This window comes from Juglans microcarpa x Juglans regia, chromosome 2S (genome assembly GCF_004785595.1).
Source record: "Juglans microcarpa x Juglans regia isolate MS1-56 chromosome 2S, Jm3101_v1.0, whole genome shotgun sequence".
NCBI classification, from domain to species: Eukaryota; Viridiplantae; Streptophyta; class Magnoliopsida; order Fagales; family Juglandaceae; genus Juglans; species Juglans microcarpa x Juglans regia.
The window spans coordinates 20963316-20984887 of NC_054597.1; the positions used below are offsets into that span (position 1 = coordinate 20963316).

General features: G+C 36.2%; 1 protein-coding gene across 2 annotated transcripts in view; it reads right to left on the reverse strand.

The window, feature by feature from the left end:
* The window catches only part of LOC121251673 (RHOMBOID-like protein 1), a 24838-nt gene extending 10679 nt beyond the window's left edge, over positions 1-14159 (reverse strand). The window contains exons 1-2 of one of the 2 annotated variants that reach the window (XM_041150989.1): positions 13478-14159; positions 12492-12655 (exon numbers count right to left, since the gene is read on the reverse strand). In XM_041150989.1, the coding sequence (XP_041006923.1) occupies positions 12492-12655; positions 13478-13824 (511 nt within the window). In that variant the 5' untranslated portion in view covers positions 13825-14159. Of the gene's footprint in view, positions 1-12491; positions 12656-13473 lie in introns of both variants that reach the window. The other variant, XM_041150990.1, reaches the window with a different exon arrangement.
* Between the last annotated feature and the right edge of the window lie 7413 nt (positions 14160-21572).

Consider the following 21572-nt stretch of genomic DNA (forward strand, 5'->3'; position numbering starts at 1 on the left):
TGGAGGTGAGCTCTTGCGGGTGTGTATGGTCCTAATGCAGATCGAGAAATGAGCTCTTTGTGGGAGGAACTGGCGGGTATGCTTACTTATGGGACTTACCTTGGGTCCTATGTGGGGACTTTAATGTTGTTCAATTCTCGTGTAAGAGGGAGGGGGCTACTTATTTGACAAGGTCAATGGAAGACTTTTCGGAGCCGATTTTCAATTTGAACTTGATTGATTTTCCTTTGATTGGGGGATGTTTCATGTGGTCGAATGGTAAAAAGGGGTCAAGGTTGGATAAATTCTTAGTTTCTACTTCTTGGGAGACACATTATCCGGACCTAAGCCAGAGGAGATTGCCACTGGTATTCTCTGACCATTTTCCCATCTTATTAGATTGTGGGGGCATTCATGGTGGTAGGCGTTATTTCAAATTTGAGAATATGTGGCTGCAAACGGTTGGTTTTGTGGAAAGGGTGAGGGATTGGTGGGCTTCCTATTCTTTTCATGGTACGCCCAGTTTTATTATGGCTGGTAAACTCAAAACCCTTAAGTTGGACCTAAAGAAGTGGAACATGGAGGTTTTTAAACACACGGATGAACAAAAAAATCTCCTTTGGGATGAGTTACATTCTTTAGAAGGAGTGGTAATCGAGGAGTCTGCGTGGAGAAAGATTGAGATGGTGTCTGAGTTAGAGAAGGTTTTGTTGTTGGAAGAAATTTCCTAGAGACAAAAATAAGGATGACATGGTTGAAAGAGAGCGACAAATGTACCAAGTTTTTCCACAAAATGACAAATTCTCACAGACGTAATAATGCGATTGAAGTGATCCAATCAGGTAACAAGGTGTACCAATCCCCAAAGGATATACAAGACCATGATGTGAACTATTATGACGATCTCCTCAAAGAGATAGCAGTGTGGCGTTCTAAACTGGAAGGGTTGTTCTTTGATCAGTTGGATGCCAACGCAGCTAGTTGGTTGGAGAGACCATTTGAGGAAGCTATAGTGCTACAGGTGATGAGTGGTATGTACAAAGATAAAGCCCCGAGCTCGGATGGATTTTCTTTGGCCTTCTTTTACGAGTGTTGGGACATAGTAAAGGATGAACTTGGGTTTCAGGATGCAAAGTGGCTACTCTTCCTATGAAATACCTCGGACTACCTTTGGGAGCTTCTTTTAAAGAAAAAACATTTGGGACGGAGTCGTAAAGAAGGTAGAAATCTTCCCACGTACTTTCTTTCCTTATTTCCTATACCGGTGGGGGTGGCTAACCGGATTGAAAAGATATTTAGAGCCTTCTTGTGGGGAGGCATGGGTGAGGATCATAAATTTCATCTTGTGAATTGGCAAAGAGTGTGCAGTCAAAAGGAAGCGGGAGGTTTGGGGGTGCGTAACTTGATCACTTTTAACAAAGCCCTTCTTGGGAAGTGGTTGTGGAGATTCCAGTTAGAAGGGACATCATTGTGGAGAATGGTTACGGGTCGGAAGTATAGTTGTGATTGGAGGAGTTGGTGTTCCAAGGAGAGTAGGGGGTCGTATGGTGTGAGTCTTTGAAAATTTATTCGAAGGGGTGGATGGTGTTTGCAACTATTGGAAAGTTTCCAAAATCTGCCTAGTCAACTCTGTTGTATTCTAGGAGATACTGGGTATAAATGTGTGAATATCTAGGAGATTTAGTTTCCTTAGAAGTTAGTATTTAATTTATTCTTTCCTACTTTATTCTTTCCTTTTTTCTCTTCAGCTGTAATCTATATATATTGCCTTGTACCTATATTACGAATTTTAATGAGAATAATTCCTACAAATTACTCTCATTCTAGATGGTATCAAGAGCAAGGTTCCTTTACTAATTCATCTAAAAAGCCTATTACCTCTAGCGGCTCAAATCAGCCCCTAATATCTTGGTTTTTCTTCTTCTTCTTTGCCTTTCTCTTTTGTTGCTGTCAAGCCTTTTACCATGGTTGATACTTCAAATGAGGCCAAATCCAAAAACAAACCAAAACCAAAACCTACCCATTCTAAACCCTACTCTGTCCAAATCACAAACATACGACTGAATGAGGCAAACTTCCTACGCTGGTCACAATCAGTCAAGATGTATATTCGAGGGAGAGGGAAGATAGGGTACTTGACTGGTGAAACCAAGGAGCCCGAGAAAACAGATCCATCCTATGCTATATGGAATGCAGAAAATTCCTTGGTGATGGCATGGCTTGTGAACGCTATGGATGAATAAATTAGTGCCAACTACATGTGTTATTCGACTACAAAGGAGCTCTGGGACAATGTTAGTCAGATGTATTCTGACCTTGGAAATTACTCTTAGATATATGAATTGCAGCAGAAAATCAGCAATACTCACCAAGGAGAAGGTAGTGTGACCAGGTAAATGTTCTTAAGGGACTTTTGGCAAGATTTAGACTTATTTAACGATTATGAATGAAAAAATTCTGATGATTGCAATCGTAATAAGAAGATGGTAGAGAATGCCAGAATTTTTAAATTCTCGGCTGGACTTAATCATGAATTTGACGAAGTTAAGGGAAGGATTCTAGGGAGACAGCCATTACCTCCACTTGGAGAGGTATTTTCTGAGGTGCGAAGAGAAGATTGTCGTCGGAATGTCATGATGAAAAAAAAGAAGGATGAAATTGTGAAGAACCCTGCTTTAGTTGCTGACAACCTTGCTCCTTATTGTGCTACTAGCACTGATCTGTCCACTGCCAATATTTCTGCACAGCAGTCCTATTCTAACCAAAGGAGGTTAGAAGATAAGCCTCGGATATGGTGTGATTATTGCAATAAACCACGCCACACTAGAGAGACTTGCTGGAAACTCCATGGAAAGCCTGCAAACTGGAAGAGCAACAAATCTGGAACCTCTGGCAGCAACTATTTAGACCCTAGAGCCAATGAAGCAAAGGCTAATTTCCTAAGTGCTGAGCAGGTGGATCATCTTCTTCAATTGCTGAAATCCACTCCTACATCCAGTCCTCCTACTGGGTCCTTGGCCCAAACAAGTGATACCCCTAGTACCTACTCTTGTGGCTTAACTCTTGCACCATGGATTATTGATTCTGGTGCATCCAACCATATGATTAGTACTTCACAATTTTTTCAATCTTATTACCCTTGTCCTAATAATAAAAAAGTCAGAATTGCAGATGGAAGTTTCTCATCCATTGCAGGAACAGGTTCTGTCCAAATCTCTAACAAAATTGAACTAAAATCTGTCCTTCATGTTCCTAAACTTACTTGTAATTTGCTGTCTGTTAGTAAACTCTCACGGGATTCTATCTGCAATGTCATATTCTTTGATTCCCATTGTGAATTTCAGGACCAACTCTCGGGGAGGATGATTGGCAGTGCTAGGATGATTGATGGACTCTATTATTTTGATGAGACCCTATTCAACATTAAACAAGCTCAGGGTTTGAGTAGTAGTAGTACTAGTTCAATGCCTGTACGAGAACAAATTATGCTTTGACATCTTAGACTTGGACATCCTAGTTTTCTCCATCTAAAACATTTGTTTCCCAGCTTATTTAAAATTGTTGATTGTAACTCTCTTCATTATGATAATTGTCATTTATCCAAGAGTCATCGGAACACTTATCAATCAAAAGGTTATTGAGCTTCAAAACCTTTTTATTTAATTCATAGTGATGTTTGGGGTCCCTCAAAAATCACTACTGCATCTAGAAAAAAATGGTTTGTGACATTTATTGACGATCATACACGGTTGTGTTGGGTGTATTTGATGAGTAATAAATCTGAAGTTGAAAAATTATTCAAGGATTTTTATCATATGGTTGAAAATCAGTTCCAAACACAAATCAGTATTCTTAGAAGTGATAATGGTACTGAATACTTTAACAAATGCTTAGGAACTTTTTTGTCAGCAAAAGGTGTTCAACATCAATCTACTTGTCGTGACACCCCACAACAAAATAGTATTGCGGAGAGGAAAAATCGTCATTTATTAGAGGTTGCACGTACCCTAATGTTTTCTATGCATGTTCCTAAATATTTATGGGGTGATGCTAGTTTGACTGCCTGTTATCTCATTAATAGGATGCCTACTCGTATTTTAAAATACATCACTCCTTTAGCCTGCCTAAAGGAGTTTTTCCCTACTTGTTGAGTAACATCAGATTTACAACTAAAAGTTTTTGGGTGCACTGTTTTTGTTCATATACCAACCCATCTTCGGTCCAATCTTGACCCTAGCGCAGAAAAATGTGTTTTCTTCGGATATGCTCCTAATAAAAAAGGGTATAAATGTTTTAACCCTATTACAAAGAAAACTCAGATCAGTATGGATGTTTTTTTCCTTGAAAAATAGCCTTACTTTAGCCATAACTATCTTCAAGGGGAGAAAAAGAAAAGTGAAGATGAGTTTTGGCAAACTTCTAATCTTTTTCCTAATGTTTTCATTGACATTGACATGAACATCCATACTCCTTTAAAAGGTCAGGAAACAGAAAATTTATCTACTGAAAATAATGGAATTCCTAGTCTACCAGTACAAGGCATAAGTGATTCACAACCAGGGGGAGAAATACTACCAGATATTACCTCATCTGAACTTCGTGTTTATACTAGAAGAAGAGATCGTCAAAATAATAGATATCCTTCTTCCAATCCGGAGCAAAGCCAATCATCATCACCTCTACAAGTTGGTCCTTCCAATACACCAGGTAACTCTTCCACTCCTGCTCCTTTTAAAGACAATTCTGCTGATCTAGACGTACCTATAGCTCTTAGGAAAGGAGTTAGAACCTGCACCACACATCCTATTTCCAAACATCTATCCTATCATAGACTTTCCGATACTCATAAGGCCTTTACATCCAATATTTCTCACTTGTTTATTCCAAGAACCATTCAGGAAGCCTTGGATCACCCGGAATGGAGATTGGCTGTTAAAGAAGAGATGAATGCACTAATTGCTAATGGCACTTGGGAATTGGTGATCTACTAGAGGGGAAGAAGACTGTGGGCTGTAAATGGGTATTTACAGTCAAATTCAAGGTTGATTGTAGTGTAGAGAGGTACAAAGCAAGACTTGTGGCAAAGGGGTTCACTCAAACATATGGAATTGACTACCAGAAAACTTTTGCTCCTGTAGCCAAGATGAACTCAATTCGTGTGTTACTATCCCTAGCAGTCCATTCAAACTGGCCCTTGTATCAATTAGATGTGAAGAATGCCTTCTTAAATGGAGACCTCGAGGAGGAAGTTTTTATGGATCTACCACCAGGATTTGAAGGCAAAGAAGGCAAGGGGAAGGTGTGCAGATTGAGGAAGTCTTTATATGGACTTAAGCAATCTCCTAGAGCTTGGTTTGAACGCTTTGGAAAGGTAATAAAGAGTCACGGTTACTGCCAAGGTCAAGCTGACCACACTATGTTCTATAGACACACTGGTGGAGGCAAAGTAGCTATACCTATTGTCTATGTTGATGATATTATTCTAACAGGGGATGACAGTAATGAAATTTACAGATTAAAGAATATTCTTGCTAAGGAGTTTGAAATCAAAGACTTACGTAACTTGAAATATTTTCTTGGCATGGAGTTTGCAAAGTCAAAGAAAATTATATTTATTCCCCAACGAAAATATGTTCTTGATTTACTTGGAGAAACAGGTTTTTTAAGTGTAAAGCTGCAAAAACACCTATAGAGCCTAATCTAAGACTCCAACCAGCTAAACCTGAAGAAGTAATCAATAGAGAACAATAGCAAAGATTGGTAGGGAAACTCTTGTATCTCTCTCACACACGGCTTGACATAGCCTTTGCAACAAGTGTGGTAAGCCAATTTATGCACTCACCAGGACCTGAACATTTTAGGAGAGGTTTGTATTCGCAACCCATCTCAACTCATCTCACTACTATTCATCAACTTTAACTCACAAATCTCACCACTATTCACAACCCATCTCACTACTATTCATAACTCATCTCAACTCATTTTCGAATCCAAACGACACCTTAATGTTGTATACAAAATCCTAAGGTACCTAAAGGGGACTCCAGGTAAAGGCTTATTGTTTGGAGGTCATGGGAGTTTACAAGTTGAAATATACACTGATGCAGATTGGGCTGCAAGTGTTACTGATAAAAGATCAACTTCTGGCTATTGCACATTTGTTGGAGGAAATTTAGTAACATGGTGTAGCAAGAAACAAAATGTGGTGGCAAGGAGTAGTGCAAAGGCTAAGTTTAGGGCTATTGCTCATGGAATTTGTGAAGCACTGTGGATTAAAATATTGCTAGAAGAGTTGAAAGTTACTAGTTCATTACCAATGAAACTGTATTGTGATAATAAAGCTGCAATAGCTATTGTTCACAATTCAGTTTTTCATGACAGAACAAAACATGTGGAGGTGGACAAGCATTTTATCAAGGAAAAAATAGAGAGTGGGGTAATCTGTTTGCCCTATATTTCTACAGCTGAGCAAGTAGCAGATATACTTACAAAGGGACTACCTAAGAAACAGTTTGAAAACTTAATCGGCAAGCTGACAATGGAAGACATCTTCAAACTAGCTTGAGGGGGAGTGTTGGAAAGTTTCCAAAATCTATCTAGTCAACTCTGTTGTATTATAGGAGATATTGGGTGTAAATGTGTGAATATTCTAGGAGATTTAGTTTCCTTATAAGTTAGCATTTAATTTATTCTTTCCTACTTTCTCTTCAGCTGTAATCTATATATACTGCCTTATACCTATATTATGAATTTTAATGAGAATAATTCCTACAAATTACTCTCTCATTCTAGAGCAACACATATTAACTTTGAGATCGGTGAGAGTACAAGAGTTGGATTCTGGTTCGATGAATGGTGTGGTAAGAGAGCTCTTTCTTCAACTTTTCCAGGTGTTTTCAAATTGGCTGGAAATCAGCAGGCCGCTGTCTTAGAAGTGCTCTGTCGAGCTAACGGTTCAGTGCATTGGAATATGATCTTTTCTAGAAATGCGCAGGATTGGGAAGTTGAGGAGATAGCAGGTTTCTTCAGCTTGCTCTATTCCAAGAGGGTTGGTGGTAATGGGTGTGATAGAATGGTGTGGAAACCTACGGCGAGTAAAAAATTTTCTGTTAAATCCTTCTTTAAGGTACTGTCAAATTTTCAGCCCATTGTGTTTCCATGGAAGGGAATTTGGAGAGTTCCTATGCCTCCCAAAGTTGTTTTTTTTACTTGGACAGCAGCTTTGGGTAAGATTTTGACAGCTGACAACTTAAGGAAACGAGGGATGATCATCATGGAGTGGTGTTATATGTGCAAGAACAATGGCGAATCGATTGACCATCTTCTTCTACATTGCAAGGTGGCAAGGGAGCTATGGGATGGCATACTTAGTAGAGCTGGGCTGTCTTGGGTTATGCCCAAGAGTGTGGCGGAGCTCGTAGCTTGTTGGAATAGGCATCATCATAGCCCTCAACTGGCTGCGACGTGGAGGATGGCTCCTTTGTGCTGATTATGGTATATATGGATGGAAAGAAATGAGAGGTGCTTCAACAACAAGGAGAGAGCTAGGGGGGAATTATGGAATTTTTTTGTCCTTTATTTGGTTCAATGGCTTTCAGCTATAGTTTTAAAGGGAGGGAATGTTCATGAGTTTTTGCTTTCTTTTCAGCTTTCTATAATGTAACTTGGTGTCTCTTTTGTATACTTCTTATGTACATGGGCTTTGCCTAGTTTTGATCAATGAAATTTCTTACTTATAAAAAAAAAAAAAAATTAATAGGCTAATATTTTTGGGAAGCCCAATTGAGATTTATTGGATAATTTTGAATTGGCCAAGGGCCCAAAATTTATTATGGTGGATTAATGGCGTTTATTAGGCCCAATAATTGGATTAAGCCCATTTTAAATTTATGGACCAAGTGGACCCCTATTACGAGCTCCCTTGGTAAACTCTCTTCTCTTGGTACCCCTCTTCCTCTTGCACAAAATGAAATTACGTGTTAATATGTCTTAATATGTCTGATATGTCTTAATATCAGAAGATAAGTATTAGGTGAAACATATGTTATGGGTGTTAAGTGTTACCAGCTACCGAGTTAAATGTTACAGGTTGGATGTCCCGGGTAGCCTTATTAAGTGATGGTGCGCTTAAGTAGAAATTTGACAAAATGATATGTTTATATAGTTGCCTATTGACCTAGTAAGTATAAAGTACACTTTCACCTGGTAAGCACAGCCAATGTGAGACTTAGCGCCTATGACTGCCTTTATAACCTACCCACTTTGTGTGTGTGTGTGTGTGTGTGTGTGTGTGTGTGTGTGTTATTCATATTCCCAAAGTGAGATTGGGGTGGTACAAAAGCATTGGAAACCCTTCTCCAAATCTGCAGCAACACAGAGGTGAGAAAAGCTCTGGATTTCTGACACTCTTGTTAATAAATTGATAGGGAAATACCTTCCGACTTCTCATTACTATACTTGCCCAGACTGGAGGCTCCAATTTCGAACATAACCATTTCAGTTTCTGCTCCAGCAACCAGACCATACGCTTAACCCTATGTTCCAGCAATCAAACATATGAAGTTAAGGGTAAGAGTTGGTCATTTCAGAGAATTCAGCAGCACTGTGACCTTGAATGATTTGTTGTTTGGACTCTTTTAGGGTCTGTAATAATAGCTTTAAGGTTTTATTTTGAACTCAAGTCAGTCTTGCATGGACTTAAACTTCTAGGTATGAAGAAAAAAGTCCACAACCACAAGGCTGGCTGCACAGCCGCGCACACGCACACTTGGTATATCTTGAGACCTGAAAGGCTCACTGTTAGAGCCTACATGAGGCACTAAAGTGGCCAGAAATTCTAGGAAGCACACCCACAAATCACGGTCAACGACCTAGTGCACTAAGTTGCATGAAGAAAAGTAAAATGTTCACAATGTTGGAAGCTAGTCAACCAAATTGGTGTGATGTAATAATCCATGGATAAAAGAGAATTTTCTTTGGAAATGCAAGGATCAAACAGAGGAAACCAGATCTGAATTCATTTAGGAAATGTGTATATGAAGAGATTAAAAGCTTAGCAAAATTGAAAAAAGAGTAAAAGTACTAATTATAACTGTTTACCATAGGTTGGAAAGGAAGTGGTGATATTGTGCATGCTAGGAGATAAGGTAAGTAAAGATGATATCGTCCCCCTTTTTGTATCTTATGTGATATGCCATGAATTGCAACTTTTATAAATGGTTTATTTTGCATAATTCTACTATATGTAATACAAATACAATATGTTATAAAACCTAAGGAGAAATGAATGAATGAAAGGAAAAAATGTTGTATGATTGCGTGATATATTTTTAAATATTGTGGCCACATCATGATGTGCAATGGCACCAGAGCTTAAAGGCGGAGGCAATCATCAATGCATGATCCACGGATATTGGCCAACACGAGTGCACTCTTATCTATCGAGTGATGTCCATATCTCGAATATGACTGCACTTGTACTGCAAGATGGAGTTTTGAAATCCTTGTGATTGCAAACCCTAACACTGGGCATCAATGCGCATTGTCCACTTGATGGATAAAATGGAAAGTGATGTATATAATGCGTGCAATTTTTATATCCTAATCTTTTTAATGTTAATCAAAGATAAAATTTTCATAATTTATTTACTGTATCAGTTATATATTTACTGAGCATTCTACTCATTTTTATTTTTGTATTAAATGTCCCAAATGATATTGAGAACAACCCCACTGGCCAAGCAGGCTAGAGTTGAAGGCAATAATTAGGGGATGCGTTTTAATAAGTGCTTTGAACAGATTAAAGACATTATGTTAATTTGATATTTTTCATTAAAGACAATAAATTATTTAAGTTTTATGGGTCATAACAATTTGGTGCATTGGCTAGGTTTCTTATTCAAGATTGCTGCAGTGTGTGGTTTCAAGAATTTTGAATCTTGATGTTATGATATGAAGAGCATTTAGCATTCAATCCTTAACAGGAATAGGTTGTTAAGAGTGCAAATGCTCAAATGTAATGATGCTTTCAAAGGTAAAAACCAGATAAAAAACTCTTTATACTGTGCGATGTTTTAAAATTTCCCAGATTGTCCTAGATGATGATGGGTTCACAGGCCAAAACCAGTGATGGAGACCAGAACACAGCCCAGTATAACAAGTGTTCAACACTTATGTTTAGGCTTGATTTATGATGTCATGACTTCATTGAGTATTTTGGTTTAGTTTAAAGTCTTAATGCTACTTTTTGGTTTGTTTGAGAAAAGTCTTAGGTTGTGTTTGGGTAGTGGAGTGATTTTATCATTACTTTTCACCTACTTTTCATTAATATTCAATATTTTATCATTACTTTTTCATCTCTTTTTTACTACTATTCACAGACTATCTGATCACCTCACTACCCAAATGTACCCTTAATGCTACATTTTTAGCACTCATTTCCAAAAAGGTGGGGTCCATGGATGTGAGTGGTTTACAAGATTGTTTCTAAAGCGTTAGCGAAGAGATTGAGTACGGTGATGGAAAAGTTCATTTCAAAGCAGCAAAACGCATTTGTCAAAGGTAGACAAATCCTAGATTCGGTCTTAATTGCAAATGAAGTTTTGGATGGGTGACTCAAATCTAGAGAACCTGGGTTACTTTGCAAATTAGACATGGAGAAAACCTATGATCATGTCAACTAGAAGTTCTTACCTTATTTACTTGCAAGATGTGGCTTTGGGGAGATATGGCAGAATTGGGGTGGGTTTGTGGAAATACATAAGGAGACATTGGGAGATCTTCTGAAGAAATGAACATATTGTGATGGGCAACAGCTCTCATGTCAGATTTTGGTATGACAAATGGTGCGGTCAACGAAGCCTCCAAGACACCTTCCCTACCATTTCTTAGCTTATCTCTTGGTCTTTTCTAGTGGCTCCCCTTAATGGAATGTAGATTTCATTAGGCAGCCCAATCTCAAAGTTCTATGAGGCATTCCATAAGCATGACCGAGGGTACCATAGACAAGATAAACTAGAGGCCCTCCAAGAAAGGTAGGTTCATTGTCAAATCGTTTTAACAAGTTCTAAGGAGCCCTGGAAAGACCATGTTCCCATGGAAGACTGCATGGTAGACGAAACTCCTTCAAAAGTAGCATTTGTATGTAAGGAAACGTCAGGTAATGGTGTTGGATTGGTGTTGCATGTGTAAGCAGAATAGTGAATCAGTACATCATCTGCTTTTACATTGCGAGGCCTCCAAGGTAATTCACAAGTGGCAACAATAGAAGCTTCGTAGATCGAGAGAGAACAATGGAGGAGCTTAAAGTTTTCTTTTTCAAATCATTGTTCTTATCGGCAAGGGCCATTGTGTGTAATGGGCTAAATGCATAGTTTTAAATTTCGTACCGTACCGGCCGGTACGGCCGAAATTTTTCGTTTCGGCCGTCCGGCCGGTACAGGTACTATATATGTTTCGTACCGGCCAAAATACCGGCCGTACCGGCCAGTACCGGTCGTTTCGGCCTGAATTTCGGCCTGTACCGGCCTATATTTCGGCCGGTACCGGCCGATATTTCGGCCTGTGTTTTTTTTTTTTTTTTTCATTTTTTCAAACTATAAGTTTATTTTTTAACCCCCAATTCAGATTAAATTATTTATAATTTATATATATATGTATTTATATATAATTTATTTATATATAGACTATTATTTTGGAATATAATTTTTATATATATTTATATATATAATTTATTCATATATCGACTATCCCGAAATATTATCCCGAAACGCTATCCCGAAACGGTACCGGTACTGAAATATTTCGTTCCAGTACCTTGACCGGTACGACGTCCAGTACGGTATTCAAAATATTGGCTAAATGTCCATGATCTTTTACTTTCGGTTGTAAACTCTAGCTAGGCATTTCTCATGTATACCCTATGTACTTGGGCTTTGCCCACTTTTAATGAATAAAACTTCTTGATTACCTATCAAAAAAAAAAAAAAATTTGATTCATAAATTTTATGATTAATAAGATTTTCAGTTAAGTTTGAGGTGTTATAATTTAGTGGATCTCTTATACCTGGTGTGCTATTTAGGTATGATGTTGCATTCCAAGCCATATGGGAAGAGGGTGTTAACAGAGTTCCTTTTTGTTCCATAACCCTACCTCTGTGAAAGTTACAACTTTGCAAGGTTTTTTGATCTTTTGTGGTATCAAACAAGGAATTAAGGTTTTATAGAATTATATTTCCACATGTATCAGAATCAATATCAGCAATATCACAACTTCAACATCGGCAACTTAACATTGACTTCTACTTAACAAAAACAAAAGGTTGATGTTAAGCTGCCAATGTTAAAGTTTTAACTCCAAATTCACATAATAACAAGACTGCAAGAGAAATAAATCATTGATCAGACAGGAATTAGCATTCAAGACCTTTAACAAAACATATCTGTAATATAGTTTCTGATATCTACAATATATACACATTACAGTAAATATGAAGAAGGGCATGGATGCGTACCAAACCCAAATTCTTGTTCAAGACGAATTCCAATGAATACAAGACTCAACATATTGGCGAGTATATGGAGAACTCCAGCATGTAGCCATATACAAGTGATCAGACGCCATCCCTGGTGTCCGTGGACTACTTTTTCAACTTCTAGAGCACCCATCTTCTCCAACCTGAACATCATTATATATATATATATATATATTAGAAAGATGATAACCCTTTTCACAATAGAAACTAAAACTCTATCTTGTAACGTACATTGACAGCATGATCCCACCAAACTGCTTTAGTTGTTAGTTTTCTTAAATAAAACTATGATATGCTACAAAAATTGTCTAGGATTATAAAAAATAAGCAAACCAAAACATAATTAAACAGGATATGAAAACCAAAGCAGTTCAGGGATGGCTTTTAATTAAGACTAAGACCATCTTAGGATATCTATTCGTTGTCTGACAGAGTGAGTGAAATCATGCGGAATATATGGAAGAATGAAATCGTCAAAAGGATCAACTTAAAACCAAAGAAGAAGAAAAAAAAAATAAGATTTCCAATTTTCTGTAGCATCCAAAGGATCAATAATAACAGGTCACGCACTCATTATGCAATCAAATAATTGACAAATTTACACCATATCAACAAGTGAGCCTAGTGGTCCAAATTTAATTACAGACTATACTACCTGCGTTACAAAAACGTTAGAAAAAATAAACAACAAAGCAGATGTCAGGGCAGCAACGTCAAAGTCAAAACACATTCTGTTATCCTTTCCGTAAAAAAATACATTCTATGATACCCGTTCCATCAGCCTCGTTGTTTCGGCCAACTACCAAATAAACAAAAAATTTGCAAAAAATGGAGAAAAAAGAATCTCCGCATCAACAAATATTACAACTCAGACAAGAAATGATAAATTAAAGAAATTGATTTCTAGACCAATAGTAACGTGCATTTATTGAGGGGGAGAGAGAGAGAGAGGCAGACAGACACACGTGAAGGAAGAAGGCCCCAGAAGGGGATTCTCCTTGATGGTCTGGAAGGAGAATCTGCCTAAGAACCTGGCGACGCAGGAGGTGGAGTTTTTTGGGCAATTGTTGACGTACATGGTGGTCACGAAGAGGACAATGTTGGCCACCACGAAGGCCGGCACCAGCCACGGTGCCCACCGCTTGAAAGGCCTGAACTCCCCTCCGCAAAACGATCCTGTCACGGTGGCCAGCCTCGACGACGACGTCGTCGATGAGGTCGGGTAGACCGCGTTGTCCCTGCTCCGCGATTGGACCTTAATCTTGAACTGTGGAGCCGAAGAAGACGAAGGCTCCGTCCGCATCATGGCCATCGACAGATTACAATGACTTTAATGCATAATAAGAATTAGTAAAGATTATTTCCGTGAAATATTTATTAGAGAAGCGGGATTCCGGTTTCAAACTCCTTTGCCTGTGCAAATTTGATTTTAACAACGAATCAAGGAAGTCGCCATTAGAGAGAGAGATTTGTGGGACAAATGCACTACAAAACTAAAGTGGGACGCCGGTTTTTGCTTTTCCTTTGGTTGGAGGTGAACAGTTTACGAACGAATCACGGGCAATGCGATCTGGTTGGCTGCATTGGTTTGTCGCCAACATAACAAAGTACCACTAGGGTTCTTATTTTGTACAGATTCTAATCTGAGCTAACAATTCTTCACTTGTACGTACCGTTAACTATTTTTTTCGTCTCCGACTCTCCAGAGATTTGTTCCTAAGCAGTAAGCACACGTTAGGAATACCTTAACTAGCATTTTTCATTTTATTCGACTGTTGTCCCTATGATTATAAATATGATTTTATTTTGCATTGTTTGAAGTCTAGAGTATTGTCAATGCATCTTTAAAATTTAAAAAAATATAAATAAAATAATCTGCATTAACTTTTTCAAAACGTAAAAACTTAAACTATGAATTATAGTAATTTTAATTATATTTTCAAATTTAAAGATACACTGTTTATCTTTAAAAGTAATATTTTATTATAAAAATTATCTCAACTGCTTTATTTTTCAGTTTTCAGTTCTCATTATTTTCATTTCACCTAAACGTCATTTCACTTTCATTTTTGTGTTCAGTTTTGAAATATGTGAATAAAAAAATATTATTATTAATTAATATATAGTTAATATAATTGCAAAATATGAAAAAAAATTAAAAATATTATTATTAAAAAAATAATATTATATTATTATTTTAGCTAATCTAATATAAGATTATCACTAAAGAGGTTTTAGATTTATTAAAAATATATATTTTTCATCAAATTTTAAAAATAATTTTAATCAAGCCAATGCTGTTCAGTTTAGGTTACACGTTCGCACATTTGTTTGTTCTGCTGGTTTCGTTTTATGAAATCTATTTCGGTTAAAAATAAAATCACCCGCTTGAAAAATCACATTTCCTCCCTCATGATAACCACATAACATGTTATATCAATTATATTTATAAATTGAAGAATGTTACATCTATAAAAATAAATCTCATAAAAATAAATGTCTTTTATAAAAGAATTTATAATTTGACATACCGTATCAACTTATATTAATTTGTAATTTTATTTTTATAAAATCTCTTTATAGATAGAATCGTGTTACACTCACTGAAAGTGTAGCATGAGAAAACTCACTAATAAGGCCATTTGATCCTTTTTTCGTACTTTTTTATACCCTTAAATATTTTTAGAAAAGAATTCACGATAATATTAAAAAAATATTTTCTTAATCATTAAAAAAAAGAATATCAAGACTCACTGTTGGAATAAAGTCTAGGGCCCCATATCATTTTCCTTATAGATAAAGTATTTCTCTCGTAAATTATGGGCATGCCTAAACTAACATGACCAAAAGCTTAAACTTCACACAAATCTATAATAAATGGTAAAGGAAAGAACAAATCTCACATTTTAAATGCTTTTTCACTACATAGATCGTCTATTCAATTTCTTTATAATAAATTAAAAAGAACGTGATGTAATAACCGAGGTAACACTTAGGACTTGTTTGGATAATAAGATATTTTTAGATATTTTCAAAATTTCTCATAATTATTTTTCTAAATATCACTAAAATATAAAATACTTTTCAATAGGAAAGAACAAATCTCACATTTTAAATGCTTTTTCACTACATAGATCGTCTATTCAATTTCTTTATAATAAATTAAAAAGAACGTGACGTAATAACCGAGGTAACACTTAGGACTTGTTTGGGTAATAAGATATTTTTAGATATTTTCAAAATTTCTCATAATTATTTTTCTAAATATCACTAAAATATAAAATACTTTTCAATTTCAGATCTTTAAATTTTTTTATCTAATCATTATCCAAACATAAAACCTAACGCAAATTTCCCAAACTTCCAAATATATAAAACATAAAACACAATACACATTTTTCAAATTTCAAAACAAAAATTATATTAAAAAAATTAAATTCAAGTAATTTTTTAACTTTATAATATTTTACTCAACTTTTCTCTCTCTTTTTCCAAAATTCAATAAAATATTTAAACTCAACTATTTCACTACTATTTACAAATCATTTCACTATTATTTATAAAATTCTAAAATATTTTAACTGTCTAAAAAACAGAAAATTGGGTAGATGGTAAATAAGGATAATGATAGGGTTACTATCCCTACTATCCATTTAGTACTCTTTTTGTATTTGATTTTTTTTTAATTTTTTATTTTACTTAATAGTTAAGAAAGTAACTATTAGTAAAATTATATATTTTTTTAATTTTTTTTAATAATTAAGGATATTAAAAGAACACTTAAAAGAAAATAATAAAAAAATAAAAAATTTCAAATATGTTATAAGTAATAAATGAATAGTAAAAAAATAATAACTTTATCACTATCCGGTAAATAAAATGGTAAAGGAAAGTTGAGAGGTAAAAAAGTAGAGAATAAATTGGTCTTAAATATAACGTGCAGATTTGAAAAGAAAAAGATGATGCGGCACTATAAGGTACCCACGTGGCAAGCACTTGACCATTCAGCAACTGCCATTTGGCAGCACAAGGAAAGGAATGAGGCAGTTGGACAACATGCCCACGCCATATCAATATCAGAAAATGATAGGATTACAATCTTTTCACTATTTATTTACTATTATTTTTATATTTAATTTTTTTTTAATTTTTTTATTTTATTTAATGGTTAAGGAAGTGACTATTAATAAAATTATATTTTTCTTAATTTTTTTTAATGATTAAGGATGTTAAAAAAATATTTAAAAAAAATAAAAAAAAAATCAAATATATGTAAGTAATAACCCGATCACTACCCATCAATATATATGCACCCCATTAGTGCATTCTGTTGACACCTAAGAGATCAACGTGTTGACATCTCATGCTTCCTCTCGAACCTTTTATGTATTTTGAGTAAGAGTAAAATTAGAGAGAAATTACTGTAACAGTACACTCATTGCACACACTATGTAACTTTTTTTTTTTTTTTCCTCTATCACTTTACTAGAGTGTGTGCAGTGGCAGCAGCCAAAATAAATATTTTTTCTTTGAGTATTCCATTCATTTTAATTGTTTTATATTTCTTTCCATTCCAAATATGGAAGATTATAAGGATGCTGCGGGCGTGGATGCTTTTCTGGAAAATAATAATGACGTTGAGGCTCAAGACACCAAACAAGAAATTTTTATTCCATTGCTTGTTTTCAATAAAAATTATAGTACTAAACATTTTATTGTCTTATCAAGTGCTTTCGAACAATGTCATTTTGAGAGTTTTGGTTAATGAAATATTCTAGTACTTTACTTTATAAATATTATGGAATCTTTTATACTTATTACAAAAAATGTATATTAAGTTAGTAGCATTTAGTTCATCTAACTTTATAAGTCTCAAAGGAACGAGTCGTTACAATTAACCCTTGTGTGTTAGCGATAGATGCCCTTGCAATCAATAGTTTTTTCCGTAGTTAGCGGATAAGAATCGAAAGAATGAGTCATCACTAGGTGCACTACTAGTGATGCATTCCGACATTGACATTCATCCCAACCTCATACGCACCTTCATCATTCTCATATGTCCATTCATTTACCTCATCTAGCACCTGCAATCATATTTTCCATTTAATTTTCTTTTCTTTAACCTTACCTTATTTCTCATATTTTAAAATAATGAGTCATATTATATAGTATTCAATCATACATCAATCATACAATTTTAAAATCATATAACATCTTTTATCATAAATCAAATTGGTAAAAAAAGAGACTATCAATGTACATAAAAAGTCCTTACTCCCGCATGGGTTGGCGTGGCAAACGAGGGTGGGAATGGGTGCGGGCTCCAGCTGCTCACCCATAATAAAGATTGCTGCCATGATACTGTTACTAAGACGTACAAGTGTTGAGTTGGAGTGTGTAGTGGGTGGTCTAGACTTGCTCATTTAATTTCTATTGAAACATGTGAAAGAATAAGAGAAGAAGGGCTGGATCAATAATGTCGTAGCCTGCTGTATATTCACTATTTATAAAGACAGCTTACAAAACATAGAAATATGCACAGAGATACAGAGAAGCTTTCCTAAAATACATAGCGAATATACAAGAGTAAATTACGCACGCTATACAAGGCTAATTATCTCTGCATGCTTTATTTTACAGAAACGGGAAACTAACTCATTGACAGCTGGAATATGATCTGTGACTGGTTGATCTAATATTAATGATTCTGGTTGATCTGATATTGATTGCTTTACATCATGAGTCGTGGTAACATTTTATGTCCACTACAGTGTAAATTTGATGTATTGTTTTTCATTTTAAAGTTCTTTTTTGAAAGAATAAAAAAATTATGGTTTTCGTTATTTTGGGGTATTAAGTTTTATCTATATAGTAATTATGGCTTTTGTTTTTAAGAAAAATTGGTTTTTTTTTTAAAAAAAAAATACTATAATTCTTTTTTTTTTTTTGAAGTTCTTTTTCGTGCTTTTATTTTCTCATCTTTTTATAATTATTAGAAATTGTGTGTTTTTTGTTATGCTTTAATTTGTTCTATTGTTTTTTTTTTTTTTTTGTAATTTTTAGTTTTTATTTAGGATATGACATATTCACTATACAATTGCATTTTTTGATTTTTTTTAAGAAAGACCTTATGTACTAGCTTAAAGATGATAATAATAATAATAATAATAATAAAAAAGGCTAAATCCAAAGATCCACACAGTAATTTTATCTTAATTTATTAACTATAGACAACGATAGAGTCGTTCGTACCACTTTGCACAAGCATGAAAATCACACTGATGCAGTAGCTATCCAAGCGCAAGTTAGTGGTGGGCATCCAACCCACTTTATATCCTTTGTCTGAAATCTAATTTCAGTCTAAAGTATGTGCTAATCCATTGGTTTGCTGTAAAGCAGAATTCACAAAGCATACAATCATCTCACGCATGACAATAATAGATGACGATGATCGTTCGTACCACTTTGCACAAACACGACAATCACGTTGATGCAGTAGTGCGTAGCTATCCAAGCGCAAGTAAGTGGTGGCCCTGCTGGATGTCGACCCCACAATCTTTTTGCCTTGAATCTAATTTTGATGAGGAAAATATCAACCATACTAGAGAGAATATCACAACCGGTTAGTCTTAAGATGAGTCTGGGTCCTTAGTAACGTCTAAAGCCCATACCATAACCGAGGAACCCAACCCAGTACCTATGACTGGATAAGCTAGCCACCGATGTGATAGCTATCCAGTCAATAGTAAAAAATGAAAGAGGTTATTATTCGAATTTGTTAATAAATGGATCCTCATCTCTAAATTTGAATTTGAATAAAGGATAACCATCGTCTACGCGGGAACAAAAAAAGATCACGAAACTCTATATAAAGGAAAAACTCAGGTATGCAAGAGGATGAAATTATTGTTATTATCCACAAATTACTAATTTAGACATCGAAGGCGTTCCCTTGGACCCTCATACTTTCTACACTTTGATTGCAGGTGATCGTAAGGTGGTGGCGGTGAAACACATCCAAAACAGTTGCGCCGTCTGTGGGATTGTTTAAGTCTCACACTTTGCATGCTTTTCACATGCTCATCACTACTCAGTCTCAAGCAACTAGAAATCAATGAGAAACTTCACAAAGTATGGTGGAGAAGATCGTCGAGATGGAGAAAATGATAAATAAGCTTACCACGAAGATAGATTCCTTACGTAAGGAAAATAAGACTCTTAAGTCACGAAATGGGTTGTCAAGTGAGGATGCAACACCTAGTCAGGCTGACAAGATAGAGATGGAGGCAAATAGCGCGGGAAAGTGCCATCAAGAGAACAAGGACGCAAAGAAGTTGCACCACAATGTACATAGCGTGATGGACAAATATGAGGAGATGGCCAAGAAGATAGGAGCGTCTTCTTTGGTAGATCAATTGTTGTCGAGCACAAATCTATCATTTTCTATAGAAATCTTGGCAATGCCCCTGCCCACGAAATTCAAAGTCCCGACAATAGATCTATACAACGGCTAAAAAGATCTCGTGGAGCACCTTGAAACTTTCAAAGCTCATATGATACTCCACGGGTTCCTAGGGAAAATTGCTTGTAGAGCTTTCCCTTTGACTCTAAAAGGGTCGGTAAGAGGATGGTTTGGTGCACACAAACCAAACTCCATAGAGAATTTTGAAGAATTGGGCCGACAGTTCTTGACCCTATTCATGGCGAGTAGAAAACGAAGGAGACACGTCATCTACTTGTTGACCGTTAAACAAAGGGAAGACCAAAGCTTGAAAGCGTATTTGACACGCTTCAATAAAGAAAAGATGACGATCGATGACCAAGACGAGAAAATCATGCTAGCAGCTCTATTAGGAGGCATTTGGCCAAGGAGACCTTTTATGATCAAGTTGGCTTGAAAAACCCCTTCCACCTTGCGAGAATTCATGGATAGAGCTGATGATTTTGTTAATGCTGAAGACATATTGATCACCTTGACTACCCAACTAGAAAGAAGGAGTGAGAGGGAAACGAAAGGGGAATAGAGGAAAGACTGAGATGGAGGACAAAGGGCAAAGAGAGACCAACAAGAGTCAAGGCGAGATGGTAATGTAAGAAGGCATAGTGGCAGTTGTGTACATTATTCAAAAAAACAAAGGAAGAAGAAACAACTAAGAAAGAACCACAAACCGAGAAGTGTTGCACTTATCATAAGTCAAGGGGGCATAGAACCGAGGACTGTTACAACCTAAAGTGAAAAATAGAAGAAATGAGGAACAACGGCGAGGTAGAGCGATTGATCGCCCAGAACATGACCCCCCCACGGCGAACAAATGAAAGGAAGAATGAGCACAAGAGGAGAAGAGGTAAGAGCCCCAGGCGACGGGAATCATTGAAAAGGGAAAGGAGATCAAATGAACCTAGGGACCGAAGGGCGTTTGCAGATTAAAACCGAAGAAACCAACCTTTGGGCAAAATACACACTATTGCCGGCGGATATGCATGAGGTGGCCCAACTTCCTCAGGAAGAAAGACCTATGCAAGGTGGGTAAGATACGAAGAAATCTATAATGTAGAGAGGCCCATCAAACAATGTCGAGTACAAGGATCACCAATGATATCTTTTGACGAGGAAAATTGTCGAGGAGTTGTGTACCCCCATGATGATGCTCTGGTAGTAACAATGTTTATGGCAAATCTTACCACCAAGAGAATACTGATTGACAATGGAAGTTCAGCAGATATCTTGTTCTGGAATGCTTTTAGCAAAATAGAAATCGGAGAAGAACAGTTGAAACCAGCACCAACCACGCTGAAAGGGTTCATTGGAGACACGGTGCAACCAATGGGCTCCATTACATTACCAATATCTATAGGCACAGATCCTTATGTCACTACGGCGATGATTGAGTTTTTAGTAGTAAGAACTCGGTAGGCATATTGAATGCATTAAAGGCCATTACCTCAACCTATCATCTAAAAATGAAGCTCCCAACAGGCGAGGTACATAGGCCAAGAGGAATAGGTGAAGTATGCGGTGAGCAGGTCTTAGCCAGGGAATGTTATGTGTAGGAGCTCAGA